General features: G+C 48.7%; 1 protein-coding gene across 4 annotated transcripts in view; it reads right to left on the minus strand.

The window, feature by feature from the left end:
* Nucleotides 1-4037: 4037 nt before the first annotated feature.
* Nucleotides 4038-15661, minus strand: part of LOC100521486 (putative inactive 1-aminocyclopropane-1-carboxylate synthase-like protein 2) — a 175174-nt gene continuing 163550 nt past the window's right edge. For 2 of the 4 annotated variants that reach the window (XM_021083163.2, XM_021083162.2), the window contains 14 exons: nucleotides 13966-14471; nucleotides 12639-12698; nucleotides 12125-12195; nucleotides 11684-11753; nucleotides 11330-11396; nucleotides 10307-10404; nucleotides 9989-10066; nucleotides 9545-9645; nucleotides 8448-8537; nucleotides 7379-7424; nucleotides 7142-7283; nucleotides 5425-5567; nucleotides 5187-5340; nucleotides 4038-4388 (listed from right to left, as the gene is read on the minus strand). In XM_021083163.2, the coding sequence (XP_020938822.2) occupies nucleotides 4261-4388; nucleotides 5187-5340; nucleotides 5425-5567; nucleotides 7142-7283; nucleotides 7379-7424; nucleotides 8448-8537; nucleotides 9545-9645; nucleotides 9989-10066; nucleotides 10307-10404; nucleotides 11330-11396; nucleotides 11684-11753; nucleotides 12125-12195; nucleotides 12639-12698; nucleotides 13966-14430 (1713 nt within the window). In that variant the 5' untranslated portion in view covers nucleotides 14431-14471 and the 3' untranslated portion in view covers nucleotides 4038-4260. Of the gene's footprint in view, nucleotides 4389-5186; nucleotides 5341-5424; nucleotides 5568-5721; nucleotides 7284-7378; nucleotides 7425-8447; nucleotides 8538-9544; nucleotides 9646-9988; nucleotides 10067-10306; nucleotides 10405-11329; nucleotides 11397-11683; nucleotides 11754-12124; nucleotides 12196-12638; nucleotides 12699-13965; nucleotides 14472-15661 lie in introns of those variants that run through there. The other 2 variants (XM_085011387.1, XM_085011386.1) reach the window with 2 other exon arrangements.

Raw genomic sequence — 15661 nt, forward strand, 5'->3', positions numbered from 1 at the left:
GCCAGGAAGGGGCGGGCGGCCCGCTGTCACCCCGGGGCTCCCTAGCCGCCTTCCTGCCCAGTCTCCTCTTCCCTGGCGCTCGCGGACACCTCCCTCTGCCTTTTGGCCTTAATTTTCCTCCCTTTTTTCAGCCGCGGGTGCGGCAGATGGACGTTCCCAGGCCAGGGACTGAATTGAAGCCGCAACTGTCACAACGTCTGATCTTAATCCACTGCGGAGGGCGGAGAATCGAACCCTGGCCGCCTTAGGGACAACCCTGGATCCTTAATCCTCTGTGCCGCAGCGAGAACTTAGTTTTTTCATTTCAGGGTAGAGTCACCAAAGTCACTGGGCAAATGCATAACTAGTTGTGGCCCATGGAAAAATCTTTACAGTAAGGCGAGGGCAGCGTTAAAACATCCTTCCCTTATGAGAGTTTTTGACCTGAATTTGTAATTTCTCTTCCTTTCATTCTACAGAACATTTGTTGAACTCTGCCATAGACTTTACACATGGTGGGCCTTTGGGAATGAGACCAGGCGGATTCCCCAACCTCCACCCTGACCCCGCAGAGCCTTGAAAAGAAATAAGCAGGATCTTTCTTCGGATCACTCCACTTCTTGTCTGCACTTTGGCCTTGCGGCTAATACTGTGACCTTGAGCTGCTCCCAAGACTTTTTGGTCCTCCACGGTGTGTAAAATAAGCCAGTTCTCTCCATTTGGGCATATCATTCTGTTTAACTCGGCCAAGTAGTCTTACGGAATGGCTGTGTGGTGCAAGATCTCTACAGAGTGATGGCATACAGTGATGGGCCAAACTGCCAGCTTGCGTGGTTGACTGGGAAAGCAGGCATACAAATGTGATCACTAAAGATTCCTGGGGGGGGGGGGGTTGGAAGCATGCAAGAGGGAAATTTTGCTGGTCTCCAATTCACACACATACAGACACACACACACATACACCATCTGGCCCCACATAGGAAGTCCCCCTTCCCCAACACACAAGTTCATTCACCCTAAACAGGAAGTGATGGCTGAGTCCTAGTTAACTAGCTGGAGGGTGGGATGTTGGAAGCAATAGGAAGCCTTTGATAGGGCCTTGAAGGTTAGAGCGAGTGTGGGACATAAATGAACTGCAGCAAATCTAATACTTCTGGAGCTTGCAGGGTTTGGGAGGAAGGCTGAAGATAGAGAAGGGATCAGGTTATGAGTATTTATAAATAAACCCTGATAAGGACTGTGGACTTCTCACTGAGATTATTGGGGAGACTAGATAGATAGAAAAGAAGGTCGGGATTGACATATACACACTCCTATATATAAAATGGGTAACAAGGACCTGATGTATAGCACAGAGTAACCTGCTCAATACTGTGTAAAGACCTATGTGGAAAAAGAATCTGAAAAGGAATGGATATATGTATCTATATAACTGATTTACTTTGCAGTACACCTGAAACTGTAACTCAACTATACTCCAATAGAATTTATTTTTAAAAAATACTAAAAAGAAGGAAAATCATCTTTATCCACAGGCAACATGATTGTGGACACTGAAAATTCAAAGGAATCCCCCCAAAATGACTAGGACGAATAAGTGTATTTAACAAGGTCACAAGGAGTTTCCGTCGTGGCGCAGCAGAAATGAATCCGACTAGGAACCAGGAGGTTGCGGGTTTGATCCCTGGCCTCGCTCAGTGGGTTAAGGATCTGGTGTTGCTGTGGTGTAGGTCGCAGACACTGCTCGGATCCCGAAGTGCTGTGGTGTAGACCAGTGGCTACTGCTCCGATTTGACCCCTAGCCTGGGAAACTCCATATGCTGCAGGTGCGGCCCTAAAAAAAGACAAAAGATGAAAAAAAAAAAAAAAAAGGTCACAAGATACTATCAGGAGATGATTCTTCCAGGGTTTCTCATGTTTCTACCTATCTTGCAAGCAGGGACACTGACTCCTTTGTCCTGGGCTATATTGGATTTTGCATGTTTATATATATTCATATATATATATGAATGTGTGTGTATGTATGTACCTATATGTACAGTGACCAACCTTGTATGATAGTGTCTGCTTCCAGAGCAAAGGGTAGGTTTGCTTATTATTCAGTAAAAAGCTAATGTCTCCCTTGGGGCCAAAGTTCAAGCAGGTTTACTGCTCATTATAAAAGAATCAGGTTCCTTAAGCTTGGGTTTCCTCACCTGCAGCACAGCCACTGCATGTGCAGGCATCACGGGTCCTCTTCGCTTTGCCCTGTAGGAATCAGGGCTTGGAGAACCCTGATACTGATTCCTGCTATTGCTGTGACAAGTAAGCTCGTTTTTCTCTGACCCGGAATTCTCATGCCTTCCCCCAGCATCCATGATGCTGTAAGGTAAAACCTCAGAGCCTTCAAAGTTCTTGATACAAGATGCAAAAAAAAATCAATTGATTCAGAGTTCCCCAGTGGCTCTGCAGGTTAGGGATCCAGTGTTGTTACTGTTGTGGCTCAAGTTGCTGCTGTGGCACAGGTTCAGTCCCTGGCCTGGGAACTTCCACATGCTGTGGGCATGGCCGAAAAAAAAAAAATCAATTTTTTAATATACTAGCAACAAACAATTAAAAAATAATTTTACATTTAAAATAACACAAAAGGTATAATATAGTGAAAAATACATAAGAAGTGTCTAAGACCTGTACACTGAAACCTGCAAAGACCTTGCTGAGAGTCCAAATAGAGGAGTTCCTGTTATGGCTCAGCAGGTTAAGGATCTGACATTTCCACAAACTGCAGTATAGTTCACAGATGCGGCTCAGATCTGGGGTTGCTGTGGCTGAGGTGTAGGCCAGCAGCTGCAGCTCTGATTTGACCCCGGCCCAGGAACTTCCATGTGCCATAGGTATAACCCTAAAAAGAAAAAATAATAAATGAATGGAAGGGAGTCTGTGTTCCTGGATAGGAAAATAAATTTTTCCCAGTCAACCATTTGAATCTTGGGTGGAACAGAAGACAGAAATGGCCTATCCCTTCCATGGAAGGTATCACCTCTTCCTCCTAGGACAGGGCCCTGATCAGACCAGCATCTCTGGTTCCTATTTTCCCCTTCTCTTCTGGTCCCGAGAACTCCCTCATGCATCCAATGAATTCTCTTTCTGTGTCTATTAGTCAAGTCCATTTCTAAAGAAACTTGTCTGGTGTCTAAAAAAAAAAAAAAAAAAATCTCAAAGAATCAGGATTTGTTGGTACCCTGCAAAGCTGCCCATGAGAAGGAGGAAGGTCGCAAACCCAAGTGACTGACCAAAGTCATCAGTGTTTGCCAACAGCTCTTTCATCATCTACAAAATGGTGGAGTCCCTGCTCCATTCATTTCACACATCAGTGCTCAGACCAACAAAGGCTTTGCAGAAAATGCATAGGAGGTACGATTTGAACAGCTAAAGACAGATGAAAACAGAAGACTTCAGGCTTATCATCAGATTCATTTTTAAAGCCTTATGAAAAAGGCAAGAATGGAAAGAACTCATATACTTGGAAGCAGTAATACCAGACTTATATCCCCACCTTGCCACTTAGCCACTTGTGTTTTGGGGGCGTGACTAAGGGACATTGCATCCAACACCTAGAAAGTGCTCTGCCAACTGGACATCACACTTCTTTTTTGTTGTTGTTTTTTGTCTCTTTAGGGCCTCACCCATGGGATACGGAGATTCCCAGCCTAGGGGTCGAATCGGAGCTGTAGCTACTGGCCTACACCACAGCAACACAGCAGGATCAGAGCCGCATCTGAAACCTCCACCACAGCTCACGGCAATGATCCGGATCCTTAACTCACTGAGCGAGACCAGGGATCAAACCCACATCCTCATGGATACTAGTCAGGTTCATCAACCACTGAGCAATGACGGGAACTCCACCCTTTCTCTTTCTTTCTGACCTGCCCCAGAAAGTATTCTTCACATGTAACTTGATTTAGAATTTTAATGTTAAATTTAATATTAAAACTTAATGAAAAACTGAAAAACTGAATTTAAATATCTAGTTCCTAAAAGGTGCTATGAGGAATGAATAAGAAATAAGACAGGGCTAGATTTGAGAATATGGAATTTATTATGTATTGAATATAAAAATAAATCCATCTAAACAGGGGCCCAAGGAGCTCTCTTTATTCCTCTCTAGGCTTTCCCACTGGGACCCCCATAAAAACATTTTGCACGCATGCAATGGCTTAGCAGAGACTAAAAAGATGCAAAGCTTCTGGAATGACAGATGGTGAGCTTAAGGGGCTCATGTCTGGAGGATCCCAGTGTTCAGCCTTTCAGATTGGTTGCAGCCGCTGTGTTGGAGGTAAGCAAGTCCTCCTCTATTGCGTCCTCCAGTTGCCTCCTTGTCCAATTCCTCTCCTGTTCCAGTAGCACCTGATGGAACCGATGCATGGCTGGAGGGTCCAAATGGGAACAGAGAGAAATACTTAGTGGGTTTGCACATGGGCCCCACATATACCCAGGTCCCCGTAGGCCACCGCAGGACCTCTTGTTCAGGGATGCTGAACTTAAGCTTTCCCTTCCTTGGGAGAGATTTCCAAGTCTACCTGCCACATCTTAGATGGCCCTTTTGGGTTTCATGGTCACAGCATTTGCCTGCCAGATACCTTCATGACTCAAACCCCATAACTAGCTTAGGGCCTTAGCCTCATCATTTCTTCCTGCCTCTAGTGGCCCTTTATTCAGTCTGTTCTCCACATTAGTCCCAGAGGTATCTGTGTAACATAAATGTTCTTATTCATTGCTATGTTCCCAGCCGGTGAAACTGGGTCCTGCTGGGGTTCGGATGTAATAGAGGCATGACATTCGTTGTATCTATAATCTTCTGAGGAGAATCTGAACTCCAAAGTATAACAGAGGGACTTCTAGGTCATCTCCCCATCTCTCTCACCTAATGGATGGCCAGGCTACACAAGGGCAGAGCTCCTTTCTCATTAGCTTTGAGTCTCAACGCCCCACACAATGGCAGACACAGAGCAGACACCCAAAAGTTATGATACACCTCAACTGCCTATCAGTTCCTGTTTACAGAGGAACTTAAAGATCTGAAAGTAGAAATGGAGGACCTAGAAGGGCTGGACCTATAGGCTGTCAAAAGCAAAAAAAGGGAGCCTCCACTATTGGGTTATAGAGGAGTGGCTGGGGCTGGTTCCTTTGAAGGATGGCAGGATTGGGAGGTCAGCTCTACTCACCGCTTCTTAGCAGGAGGTGGTTGTCTGCAAAGACGAGGCGGAACCAGCCAGGATCCTTACACATGAAGCTCTTGCCAGGGGACAGTATCAGCTTTTTGTCTAGGAAGTGGCGATGGAGAAGCAGCTCTTCCTCAAACGTGCATGGATGCAGGTACTAGGGAGGCAAGGGGCAGAGTTGAGTCCATGACTCATTGGGCCGGTCTGCCTGGGAACATCTGTGTTCACTCCCAGAGCTCACCTTTCTCAAGTTGATCCAGACAAAGAGGCCAGAGCCACGATTGAGAAAAGGGACATTCAATGCCTTCAGCTCGTTAGTGATGTACTTGTGAGCCGTGCGCAGCCGGAAGTGATTAATGGGCAGGTACGTGCTGTCAAGCCATTCTGGACGCGTGGAGGAAGAGGGCTGTCACAGATCGCGGAGCTCAGATCTGCCAGAGGATTCCTTACCAAAGTGTGCTCCCTGCTGATTCTGTCCACACCCGACTGTATTGTATTTGAGCTGATGGCTTCCATACCCAACACACCCACCACTTACCTATGGCTCTGGTGGAGACACTGGGCTTCTCCATCGTCGAGTAGGAAAATTCTGTTTGAGTTTACACCCGAGGCAAGAAGTTGGGAGTATCCCCTAAACAAGGCTGATGCTGCTGTTGTCAACTGGGCAAGTAGCAGGTACCCATAGCTCCCTTAGCTCCTTATTAGAGGCTAACAAATGGGCATAGACGTGCTTGGGGATGATCTTAGCCCAACTGTTCTTAGCATTGGCAGCACGTTAGAACCACCTGGGAAGCTTTGCAAAGGCCTGATGCCCACATTATATACCCAGACACTGAAGTCAGAATCTTTGGGGATAGAGCTTACACATGAGTATTTAAACTCTCCAAGTTAACTCCCATGTGCATTCAGGGTTGAGAACCTGTGTTCAAGAAGCTGGGAATGGACTTGTGTTGCCAAGGTGGAGCGCGAGGGAGTGGGATGGATAGGGAATCTGGGGTTAATAGATGCCAACTATTGCATTTGGAGTGGATAATCAATGAGATCCTGTTGTATAGCCCTGGGAACTATATCTAGTCACTTATGATGGAGCATGATAGAGGATAATGTGAGAAAAAGAATGTATATATGTATGTGTGATTGGGTCACTTTGCTGTACAGTAGAAAAATTGATAGGACACTGTAAACCAGCTATAATGGAAAAAATAAAATTTTTTAAAAAAGAAGCTGGGAATCTGGTTTCTACCAAGTATCAAAGGTCCTGGCACCATGCAGCCATGCAGGGAGGCATCCAGTTGGATTTCTCCTACCTACCCCTTCCCCCTTCCAGAGCTGAAAGCAAATTGTTTTCTAAGCCAGAAAAATCGGATTAAAATTTCAGTCCTCCAGCATCTGCTCTGTTACAGGAAGAACACTTATCTAAGTTTGGGCCATGGTATTAAATGGGGGAGGGGGAACTCCCCCCCCCCCGCCCCGAAGCCAGCATTCACTTAAGATCCAAGGGGCAAGGCGAGTTCAGGTGCTACAGATGTAGCCACGCCAGCTCACCCAAATGACAGCTCTCCTTTGGTCCCCTTGGAAGAGAAAGTTAAATCATATTCTAGGAGTCGGGCTGTTTCTTTGCCTGAAGCAAGTGGGTACGGGGGAAGGCAAGTTGACCTTCAAGGAAGGGCCAATTTCTAAAGTTCCCACCTTCAAGTCCTAGGGTACAACAGACTATCCCCTTTCCAGGCAGAGCACAAGCTCCTGGGCAGCCCGTGTTTTAGGTCAGCGCCTCCATCTTCTGTCTACACCCTACCGCCTCATCTGAGCTGCATCCTGGCCTCCCACAAGCTTCCTGTCCTCACTGCGAAATCAGAGACAGCGACTAGGCTCTCGGTGTATTGAAGGCATGTCAGAGCCGCGAGCAGACCTGGGAATCCGCGTGGCCATGAGGTCTGGCGTGGGATGGGGCTCAGTACCTCTGTCTTGGAGCAGCTGCCTCAGCTTGTACTGGGCGATGCTGGAGATGCTGTGGAGGGAGCCGAAAGAGCTCACGGCAGAGGCCACCGCCTTGTTGAAGGTGTGCAGAGCGCCAAAGCACAAGCCGGAGATGCCGAAGTCCTAGAGGAAGAAAAGTAGGGAAGGGAATGCACGCTTGGTGCCTTCGGCTCCCGCCCCCACGTCCTCCCCCACCAAGGACAGGCAGCCGGGCTCACCTTGCTGGTGCCCCAGATCACATGGGTCTTGCTGGGGTCTGGCAAACTGGAGGGGAGAAAGTTCAGTCAGGATTATGGAGAAATATTTGAAAGATGACCATCTGGAGTCTCTGAGGGGAAGATGAAAGTGGCCTCGAAGGCCTTCCTAGAAGAGAGGTTCTATGGGGATCCAAAGTGCAAGGTGCCCCAGTGAAGCCAGGAAGTTGACAAAAATGTAGTCTTGTGCAGCTAGATGGGACGGGACGGCTCTCGAGTGCCCACTGAAGAAAGTCTAGGATCCTCAGCCCGGCTCGTGGTTTTCCTACAGCTGGTCCGAAGCCACCTTCTTGGCAGTTGGCTTGTTATGCATGTGGGCCACCCCCCAATTCTACAGTGTGTTCACCCATTAATTACTGCCCCACCTCTGGTGAAGCTCTTCCTTCTGCCAGGCATGCCCCTCCCTTATTTTGGCTGCTCGGTCCTATCCTAGAGCCAAATACTTCAAGAAAGTTCAGGGAGTTCCCATCGTGGCTCAGCAGAAATGAATCTGACTAGTATCCATGAGGACACAGGTTCAATCCCTGGCCTTGCTCAGTGGGTTAAGGATCCAGATTGCTATGAGCTGTGGTGTAGGTCACAGACACGGCTCAGATCCTGAGTCGCTGTGGCTGTGGTGTCGGCTGGCAGCTATAGCTCTTATTTGACCCCTAGCCTGGGAACCTCCATATGCCACAAGTGTGGCCCTAAAGAGACAAAAAAAAAAAAAAAAAAAAAAAAAAAAAAGTTCAGCTCTATTTCTACTTTCTCCCTGCATACCACTTATCAAGAAGTTCCTATCCTGACCTTCTATAGGGTTTTATTTTAACTTTGGACAGGGCACTTTCTACCTTCTCTCAAGTTATCTTGTGTTCAGATGGCATTTAGAGAAGACACGTGGCGGGGAAATGATGCCTTGCTCATTTTTGCACTCCTGGTGGCTCTCAGCTCAGTTCCTAGCACATAGCCTACTGAGTTTATGGCCCACGGACTCCCCACACCCAAGCAGGAATGTCCCGATTCTCATTCCCAACCCAGGCTGAGACCAACTCACCTCTCTATGCTCAGAACACTGTGGAAAGTGATGGCTTCATCGAACACAGTCAGCATGTAAATCTCATCTATGATCACATGGAGGTGGTACCTGCAGGTTGGATGAAAGCGGGAGAACACCGTCTCAGTTCTTTCTATCTTCACTCGCTTCCTTTGATGGTCTTCCTGGGACACACATCAGACCCTCCTACTACCCCAGCAGACCCATCCGTCCCTTCCAAGGGGCATGGCCAGGTAGAAGGGGCTTCTTCACCAGAGAGGACCTTTCACCCGACTCGGGGTAGGGGGGACGAGAAGGGAACAGGACCAGAAGACACACACACAGGAGAACATTCTACCCCACCCTTCGATTACCAAGGAGACGCCAGTGGGAAGGAGCTGGGCATTGCAGGGTTTTCTTGGAGCAGCCTGGACCTCCCACCCGGGGTCTGAACCGAGTAGAAGTGGGCTGAGGGCTCATATGACTCACCTCCCTACTCTCCCCACAGCCCTTTAAGCAGTTCCCTTATGTCATTTCACAGAAGGAAACTGAGTTTCTGAGACAGAAGACTCGTGCCCTCCATTAGCCGGTGCCAGAGCAGGAATGCAGACTTGCTCCTGTCCGACTCCAGCCTGTGACTCCCAGCCTTCCTATTCTTGGTCCCCCTGGTCCGGCAATGAGTTGCCTAGATGAGCTATGAAGTTTGAGTAAGTGTGTTTCTTCTAGACAAGGGAAGATTATCTACCCAAAGAGGGCTATTTCTGGATCCAGTGATAACCGATGTAAACATGTTCTTAGGAAAGTTCTGGAGCAACTCATCCCACAAGTCTGAGAGTCTGTTTTCCTTGGCATCTCAGGCCAAGAAGCTTGGGAAATGGATGCCGGGAGAAAGTGCTCATGCTCCAAGAGGTGGAAGAGCAGCAGAAATGCATGATGACTGTTAACTAGAACATGCACACAGGTAAGGGCTGGAAAGGAAGTGGCAAGGAAGTCTGGTTGATGGAAATGGTGAGCAGGTGGATGCATTTTCCTCCACTTCGATTTCACCTAGTTGTTCACACCTTTGCAAAGTGGACCATACAGTAACAATAAGAGTTCTCAAGGGGTGGAACTCATACCTCTTGGCAAATTCTAGATAGTCCATCAGCGAGTCTCGGGAGTACACATCTCCCAGAGGATTCTGAGGGTTGGTTAGCAGGAGGCCTCTGACCTTTTTCCCCTAAAAAGAACCAAACATAACCAAGTCAACACCGGTCCTTCACCACCTGCATCAAATTCAGCCAAGGATCAGGTCGGGACACCCAGTATGGGATGCCTAATTGATGCCGAGGTGGGACCTTGGAGAAGCAACTATCATGTTGCCCACACTGGGGATCAGGAAGGAGCTCTGGGGACGTCCAGAGACAGGACTCAGGGATCCTAGGGGGGACATGCCCCAGGATACTCCCTCTTTTGAGGAAGAAGCCCACACCATCTTGGTGAACAAGTAATACTAGGGTCTCTGTACTCAACCCCTTTCAGGGGCAGCAGGGTCCACCCTGATGACCTGGTTCCCTCCTTACCTCCATCTTAGCCTCAAACAGGACTTGCTCCAGCTTGCCCACAGAGAGCTGGAATGGAGAGGTGTTGGCACCAGTGACCTGGAAGACAAATACTGTCTGAGAACCACCTATCTGGAAGCTGCCAAGCCTTGATTCCCCATTCCTTTACCTTCAAACCCAGGGCACTAGTCCCACGGGCCTTCTTTGCCTCAATTGCTCCATCCTTCTCCCATCATCATGCATATGGGAGGAAAGAAAGGCCTCCTACAACCTTGGAAGTTCCCTTAGAATATTCCACTGGCTAGGTGGGCTGAGCAAGGGAAGGGGCCCCATACTGACCCAACTATCCAGGTGTACAGGAAGCAGCTCAACTTTTGCATATAAGCAGGCACTGAAGATGAAGCCACTGGAGAAGGGAGTGGGGACCAGAAAGGCCTCTGGAAGCACAGAGAGACCCAGCTGTCAGTCCCGGGTCTCCCAGTCAGAACCTGCCAGGACCCCCAGACCAGCGGCAAGGCTACCCTCAGAGAAGGGTGTTTGGGAATTCCTCTTCCTTAGGGATTAATGGTATGGGACATAGGCTTTAGAAAAGTCACCCATTCTCATAAATGTTACTGGGAAACAAAACTCAAAAGTTTCTCTGTTGTGGGTACACTAGAGGAGAAAAGGGGAGAATATTGCTGAAAGTGACTCAAACCTAGGGACTCAAGCCAGGCTTGCTAGCGGGGGGAAATGTGGGTCCTTGAGCAGCCTTGTCAGCTCTGGGCCAACACTGAAGGCTGATGTCCAAGCACAGCGAGGGCTCTCATCTCTCTGCATGGCTCAGGTCATCTGGGCCTGGTGATCTCACGTGTTCCTTTCTTTCCATCCATTGGGCCTCAGTGATGAGCTAATTGAGGACCTGTTCCTTTGAGTGAACCTGGCCATCACGGTCATGAGCCTCCCATGCAGCAGACTCATCAAGAAATCTGAAGTTCTTATTTCAGATTGTTAAGAGCCATTGCTAAAGAGGAGACTAGGAGCAGATGTCTCAAACTTTATTTGGTCTAGAACTCAGGTTTTGGTTTTGTGGCTAAGGGGACAGACAACCTCTATAGCCTAAGCCAGTTTACTAGGGCTCTCTGTATTGATATTGAGATCAAAAGTCCGATCAATACTCCCACTGTCACCATTCCCGGGGCAGACCTTGAGGAATGTCCCAGGTCCATATTCCATAGGGATCGCCATCCCTCCTCCTACAGAATTGGCAGGAAGATGTTCCGACCAGAGACTCCAGATGCTCTTCTCTCCCGAGGCCTAGTGCCCATGGCTCCCACCTATGTGCTGCTATTGCCCTGAGTGAAGGCAGAGCCACCTACTTACCGCCTGGATCACACAGGACCATGGCCAGTGAGGATAAGACAGAGGAGCAGCTATTTAGAACCACCACCTGAAGAAGATCCACAGGAGGCAGATGTCAAAAACCAGTCCTCGTGCAGGAAGGGGTGGTTCCCCTGTCTCCCTACCTCCAGCAGGAAGACCTGAGAGTGTCCTCAGCTAGGACCCACTGGCCCTCGCTCCCCCACCTCCCCTCCCCGGGGAGGACAGACAGAAGGAGTTTCCTCAGCTAGGACCCAGTGGCCTCTGCTCTGCCCTGACTCTGAGGGGCTCTACGGGAAATGCACAAAATCCCAAGAATACAGTTCTTGGGTGGCAGAAGGCTGGAAAGAGACTCACGTTTTCGGGATCAAGGTGAGCAGGTGCCTTACAGTAGGTGGTCAAGAACTGGGCCACTTCTTTCCGCAGGCTGTGGACAGACCCAGAAAGACCTTGTGGTTCGCAGGCCCACGGACTGTCCTCACAGTCTAATTTTCAGTCTTTTCAAAAGAACAAAGCATCTAACCTCAGGGTCCTTATAGGGCTAACAGCTCTGCAGGTGACAGAGACATTGACTGTGTAAGAGTTTGGATAAGAACTTGGGCTTTTTTGAATTATAGGGCAGTGCCATTTCTATTATACCAGCCTGCCTCCTATGATATGCTGGGCTAGGCATCTTCTAGAAGTCATTACCCAAAGAAACCAGGTAGACACCCACAGAATCTGGTATCTTGTGTCCCTCCCTGGTTGTAGACAGGTGCCTATGGACCCAGAGACCCCAGAAATCAGGAGGCTACTTACAATGGTTGCCCTCTCCAGTCTGGATATTGCAGTAGGTTGTCATCAACGTAGTTCATGTCACTCCGCCTCAACTGTGGACACATCTGAGCGTGAGCACAGCCAGACCAGGGAAGCCCAAGAGGCTTCCTCCTACTCCTAGGATGCATATGGTTGTTGGCCTCAACACAGGACCTCCCAGAGGGAAATGGGTCCACCAGCCTTATGCTCCCTAAGGAATGGAGGCTTCAATCTTCTTGCCAAAGATCACGTGCATATAAGTGTTGGACAACCTCCCAAGCCCTAGATTTGGGCCGGAGGCTCCCTTGGCAGCTTACCCACCAGATACTCATCATGGAACACTCTCCAACACAGCAAGGCCAGCCAGGAGGCTAGATGTACTATGCTAGAAGCTGTCTCCCTACCCCCCCTCCCCAACCTTCTAAGTCTTATTCAGGTCTCTTCCCACACGCTGAGGGGCATTCCAGGGGGCCTGGGCCTGAAGGTGAGTCCCAGCACAGTCTGGAACACGGCTTACCCTTTCCGTCAGCAGATCAATACAGAGCTTGTTCTCACTGGTACCAAGGTTGATGAAGCCCTGGAGATAGAACCAAGATCAGTCCTCTCACCCTGTCCTACATGGACCCCTTTAAACATGTTAAGTCCTCATCCTGGCTTAGCTCAAACCGAGATCTCCCTGCCCCATGAGGCAGTGCAGCCCATGTTTGACCACTTTCATGTTAGAAAGCTTTCCACAAACTCCAAATCTTACAGCTTGCAAATTTCCTTTAGAGCCATATAGATAATAATAATTATATTATGTACCAGCTATCATTGAGTTCTTATCATGTTCCAGACACTAGACTGTTTCGTGTGAACTGTCTTAATTCTGACAACTCTTGGGGGAAAAAATAAAATTCTGCCATGATCCCCACTTAAACGGAATGAAGCTTAGAAAGGTTGAATGAGCTATGAGCCATGTGACTTTGGTGATGGGCAGCATTCCACCCACCTGGCCCCAGAGTCTGGCTCCTTAACCAGCACAGGCCCTGCCTGTATCCATCTCCGCTATTTCCACTTCCTTGGAAGGGCCCTTCAAGTTACTGGAAGGGCGGCAATCCCTTAGTGGCCAGTGGAGACATCTGACTCACTCAGCCCCCACAAAAGCAGACGGCCCTCAGCCACACATCACTTAGATGGGAACAGAAGGAAAGGTATGACTAGTGTGGTCCTCCATGCCCTGGCTGAGCGCTGTTTGTGACTCCCTTGCTCGAATTCTTCCCCCCACATCACCCTCAAGATAACATCCGAAGAGTTCTCAATGGCCAAACCCATGCACACCTCTTGTCACAGCGCTCACTGGCTCTGCTCTGGCCACACGGGCCTCCTCTCCCGTCATTCCAAGCCCCCCCCCCCCACCTTAAAGCTTTCACACATGCTGTTCTTCCTTCCCAGAAGAGCCCCACACACCCCCATCACCACATGGCTGGCTGATTCAACCTTTGTAACACCCTCTCTGACCACCCAAAGCAGGCACCCCCTTAGTGCTCTTGGAAACCTTATTCATGTTCATTTTCCCAATAGTTGATGGCATCCATCACTAGACTGAGTTCCCTGGGGGTAGGTCCGCTTACCACGGTGAACACCGTCAACTCTGAGTGGGTCAGAGCTGGGATAGGAGAGGAAGCCAGACCCAGCTCGTCAACTTTCTTGGCCACGCACCTCGTTTCTGTGCCCAGCCCCTTAAAGAGGACACTAGTGCCTATTTGATGGGGTTGGGAAGAATCAGTGAGCGTGCCCAGGACTGGGCACAAGACTCAAGAACCTAGCGGCAGGGGCCCACAAGCATGTTCCCCCATCCTCACCAGGGTGTTATTCTTCTTGTCGTATTTGTTTCCTTGGTAGGTGTTGTAGTCCTGGAAGCTGGAGTGGTATAAGGAAGAGATGTCGAGGCCACGGCTGGACAGGTCAGAACTGATAAATGTATCTCGGCAAGTCTTCCTGGATGATTGGGCCTGCTGCCCGCCTCGGACATTGTCCCTAGAGTGCATGGAAGGGCAAGGCAGTTGGAACTTGTGGCCACCTGTGACCCCAGACTGTAGGTGCTTGACTGTCTGGATCATCAGGTGACCCACGAGGGCTTCCTGCTCCCTGCTGGCCTGACTGTCCTTCTGCTCCTCCAGCGCTGGGTCCTGCTGCTGGTCCCCGGTCATCAGCTTCATGAAGGACAGCACCGTCTCCATCAGCTGCGTGTAGATGCTATGGTTTCTGAGGGTCTGGTCCCCTGTCTGGCCACAGGGCGTGGGGGAGATGTCTGATGGGTTGCTCATACGCCTAGTATTCCTGTTGGCCTCCGCGGGCTGCCTGGTACCTGCAGAGAAAGACATGTGCTACAGCAAAGGGGACTTCCTGATCCTCAGGTCCAGGCCTGATCTCGGGCTGGTCACTAGTACCTCCTACCAACACACCTTGGTAATAAGCCCAGACTGGCTCAGGAAGAGATACCCACTCATTCAAGGGCAGTGCCCAAGAGGCTGCAAGCGCAAACACTGGAGCATTATCACTGACATGTGTTCTGAGAGAGAGCCTTTGGGCCCACTTTAAGAAAAGGGGAAAATTGAACAGGTAGCCTGTAGATTCCTCAACCAGGGCAACTTCTGCTTTGTAGAGCTCTAGGGAAGAAAAGGGATTCTGCTGCTAAAATCAAAAACAGAAACACCAAACCAATCCAAAACTCTACGTCATTCTGCCAGAATAGGGGAGTAAACTACTGCCCAAGGGCCAAACCAGCCTTCCATTTTAAATTTTTTAAAATTTTATTGAAGTATAGTTGATTTTCAATGTTGTGTAAACTTCTACTATAGAGGACACTTATTCATATATATGTACACACATACATATATTCTTTATATTTTTTCCATTAGGGTTCATCGCAGGATATTAAATATGGTTCCCCATGCTATGCAATAGGACCTTGTTGTTTATCCACCATTTGTTTTTGTAAATAAAGTTTTATTGGAACACAGTTGTGTCACTTGTTTAATGTTATTAGCCAAGGCTACTTTTGTACTACAGTAGCAGAGTGGAATAGTTGTGACACAGAGCATATCGCTCATAAGGCCTAATATGTTTACTGTCTGGGCCTTTACAGAAGAAGTTTGCCAAACCCTCTTCTAGAACATCAGACCTTTTTTTTTTTTTTTTTTGCCTTTTTCCAAAGTTAGCCATACCAGCTATTCAAAGCTCAGTCCTTCCAGCCACTTAACTTTGCATCACTTTCTGTAAATGCCTTCAACTTGCTCATCCTGACAGCTGCCTGGGACTTCCATCCAAGGGTTTGTGAGGACACAAGTGGCCATCCTCACCACCAGACTGTTTCAGCAGGTTTGGGGTGGGACCTGGGAATTTGCAGTTCTAACAATTTCCTGGGACTGTACTTTGGGAACCTTTAAACTATGCAGACCAACCTTCTGTCTGAAATGAAGTCAAAATGTGGGATAAGACTTAAGAAACACCCTTTTAAAGCTTCTAAGAATAAAAAACGCCAATGATCAGATATCA

This window comes from Sus scrofa, chromosome 2, assembly GCF_054392235.1.
Source record: "Sus scrofa isolate SSC_HxYL_T2T_F1_AM1 chromosome 2, Sscrofa_HxYL_maternal_Yorkshire_Landrace_v2.0, whole genome shotgun sequence".
Taxonomy (NCBI): Eukaryota; Metazoa; Chordata; class Mammalia; order Artiodactyla; family Suidae; genus Sus; species Sus scrofa.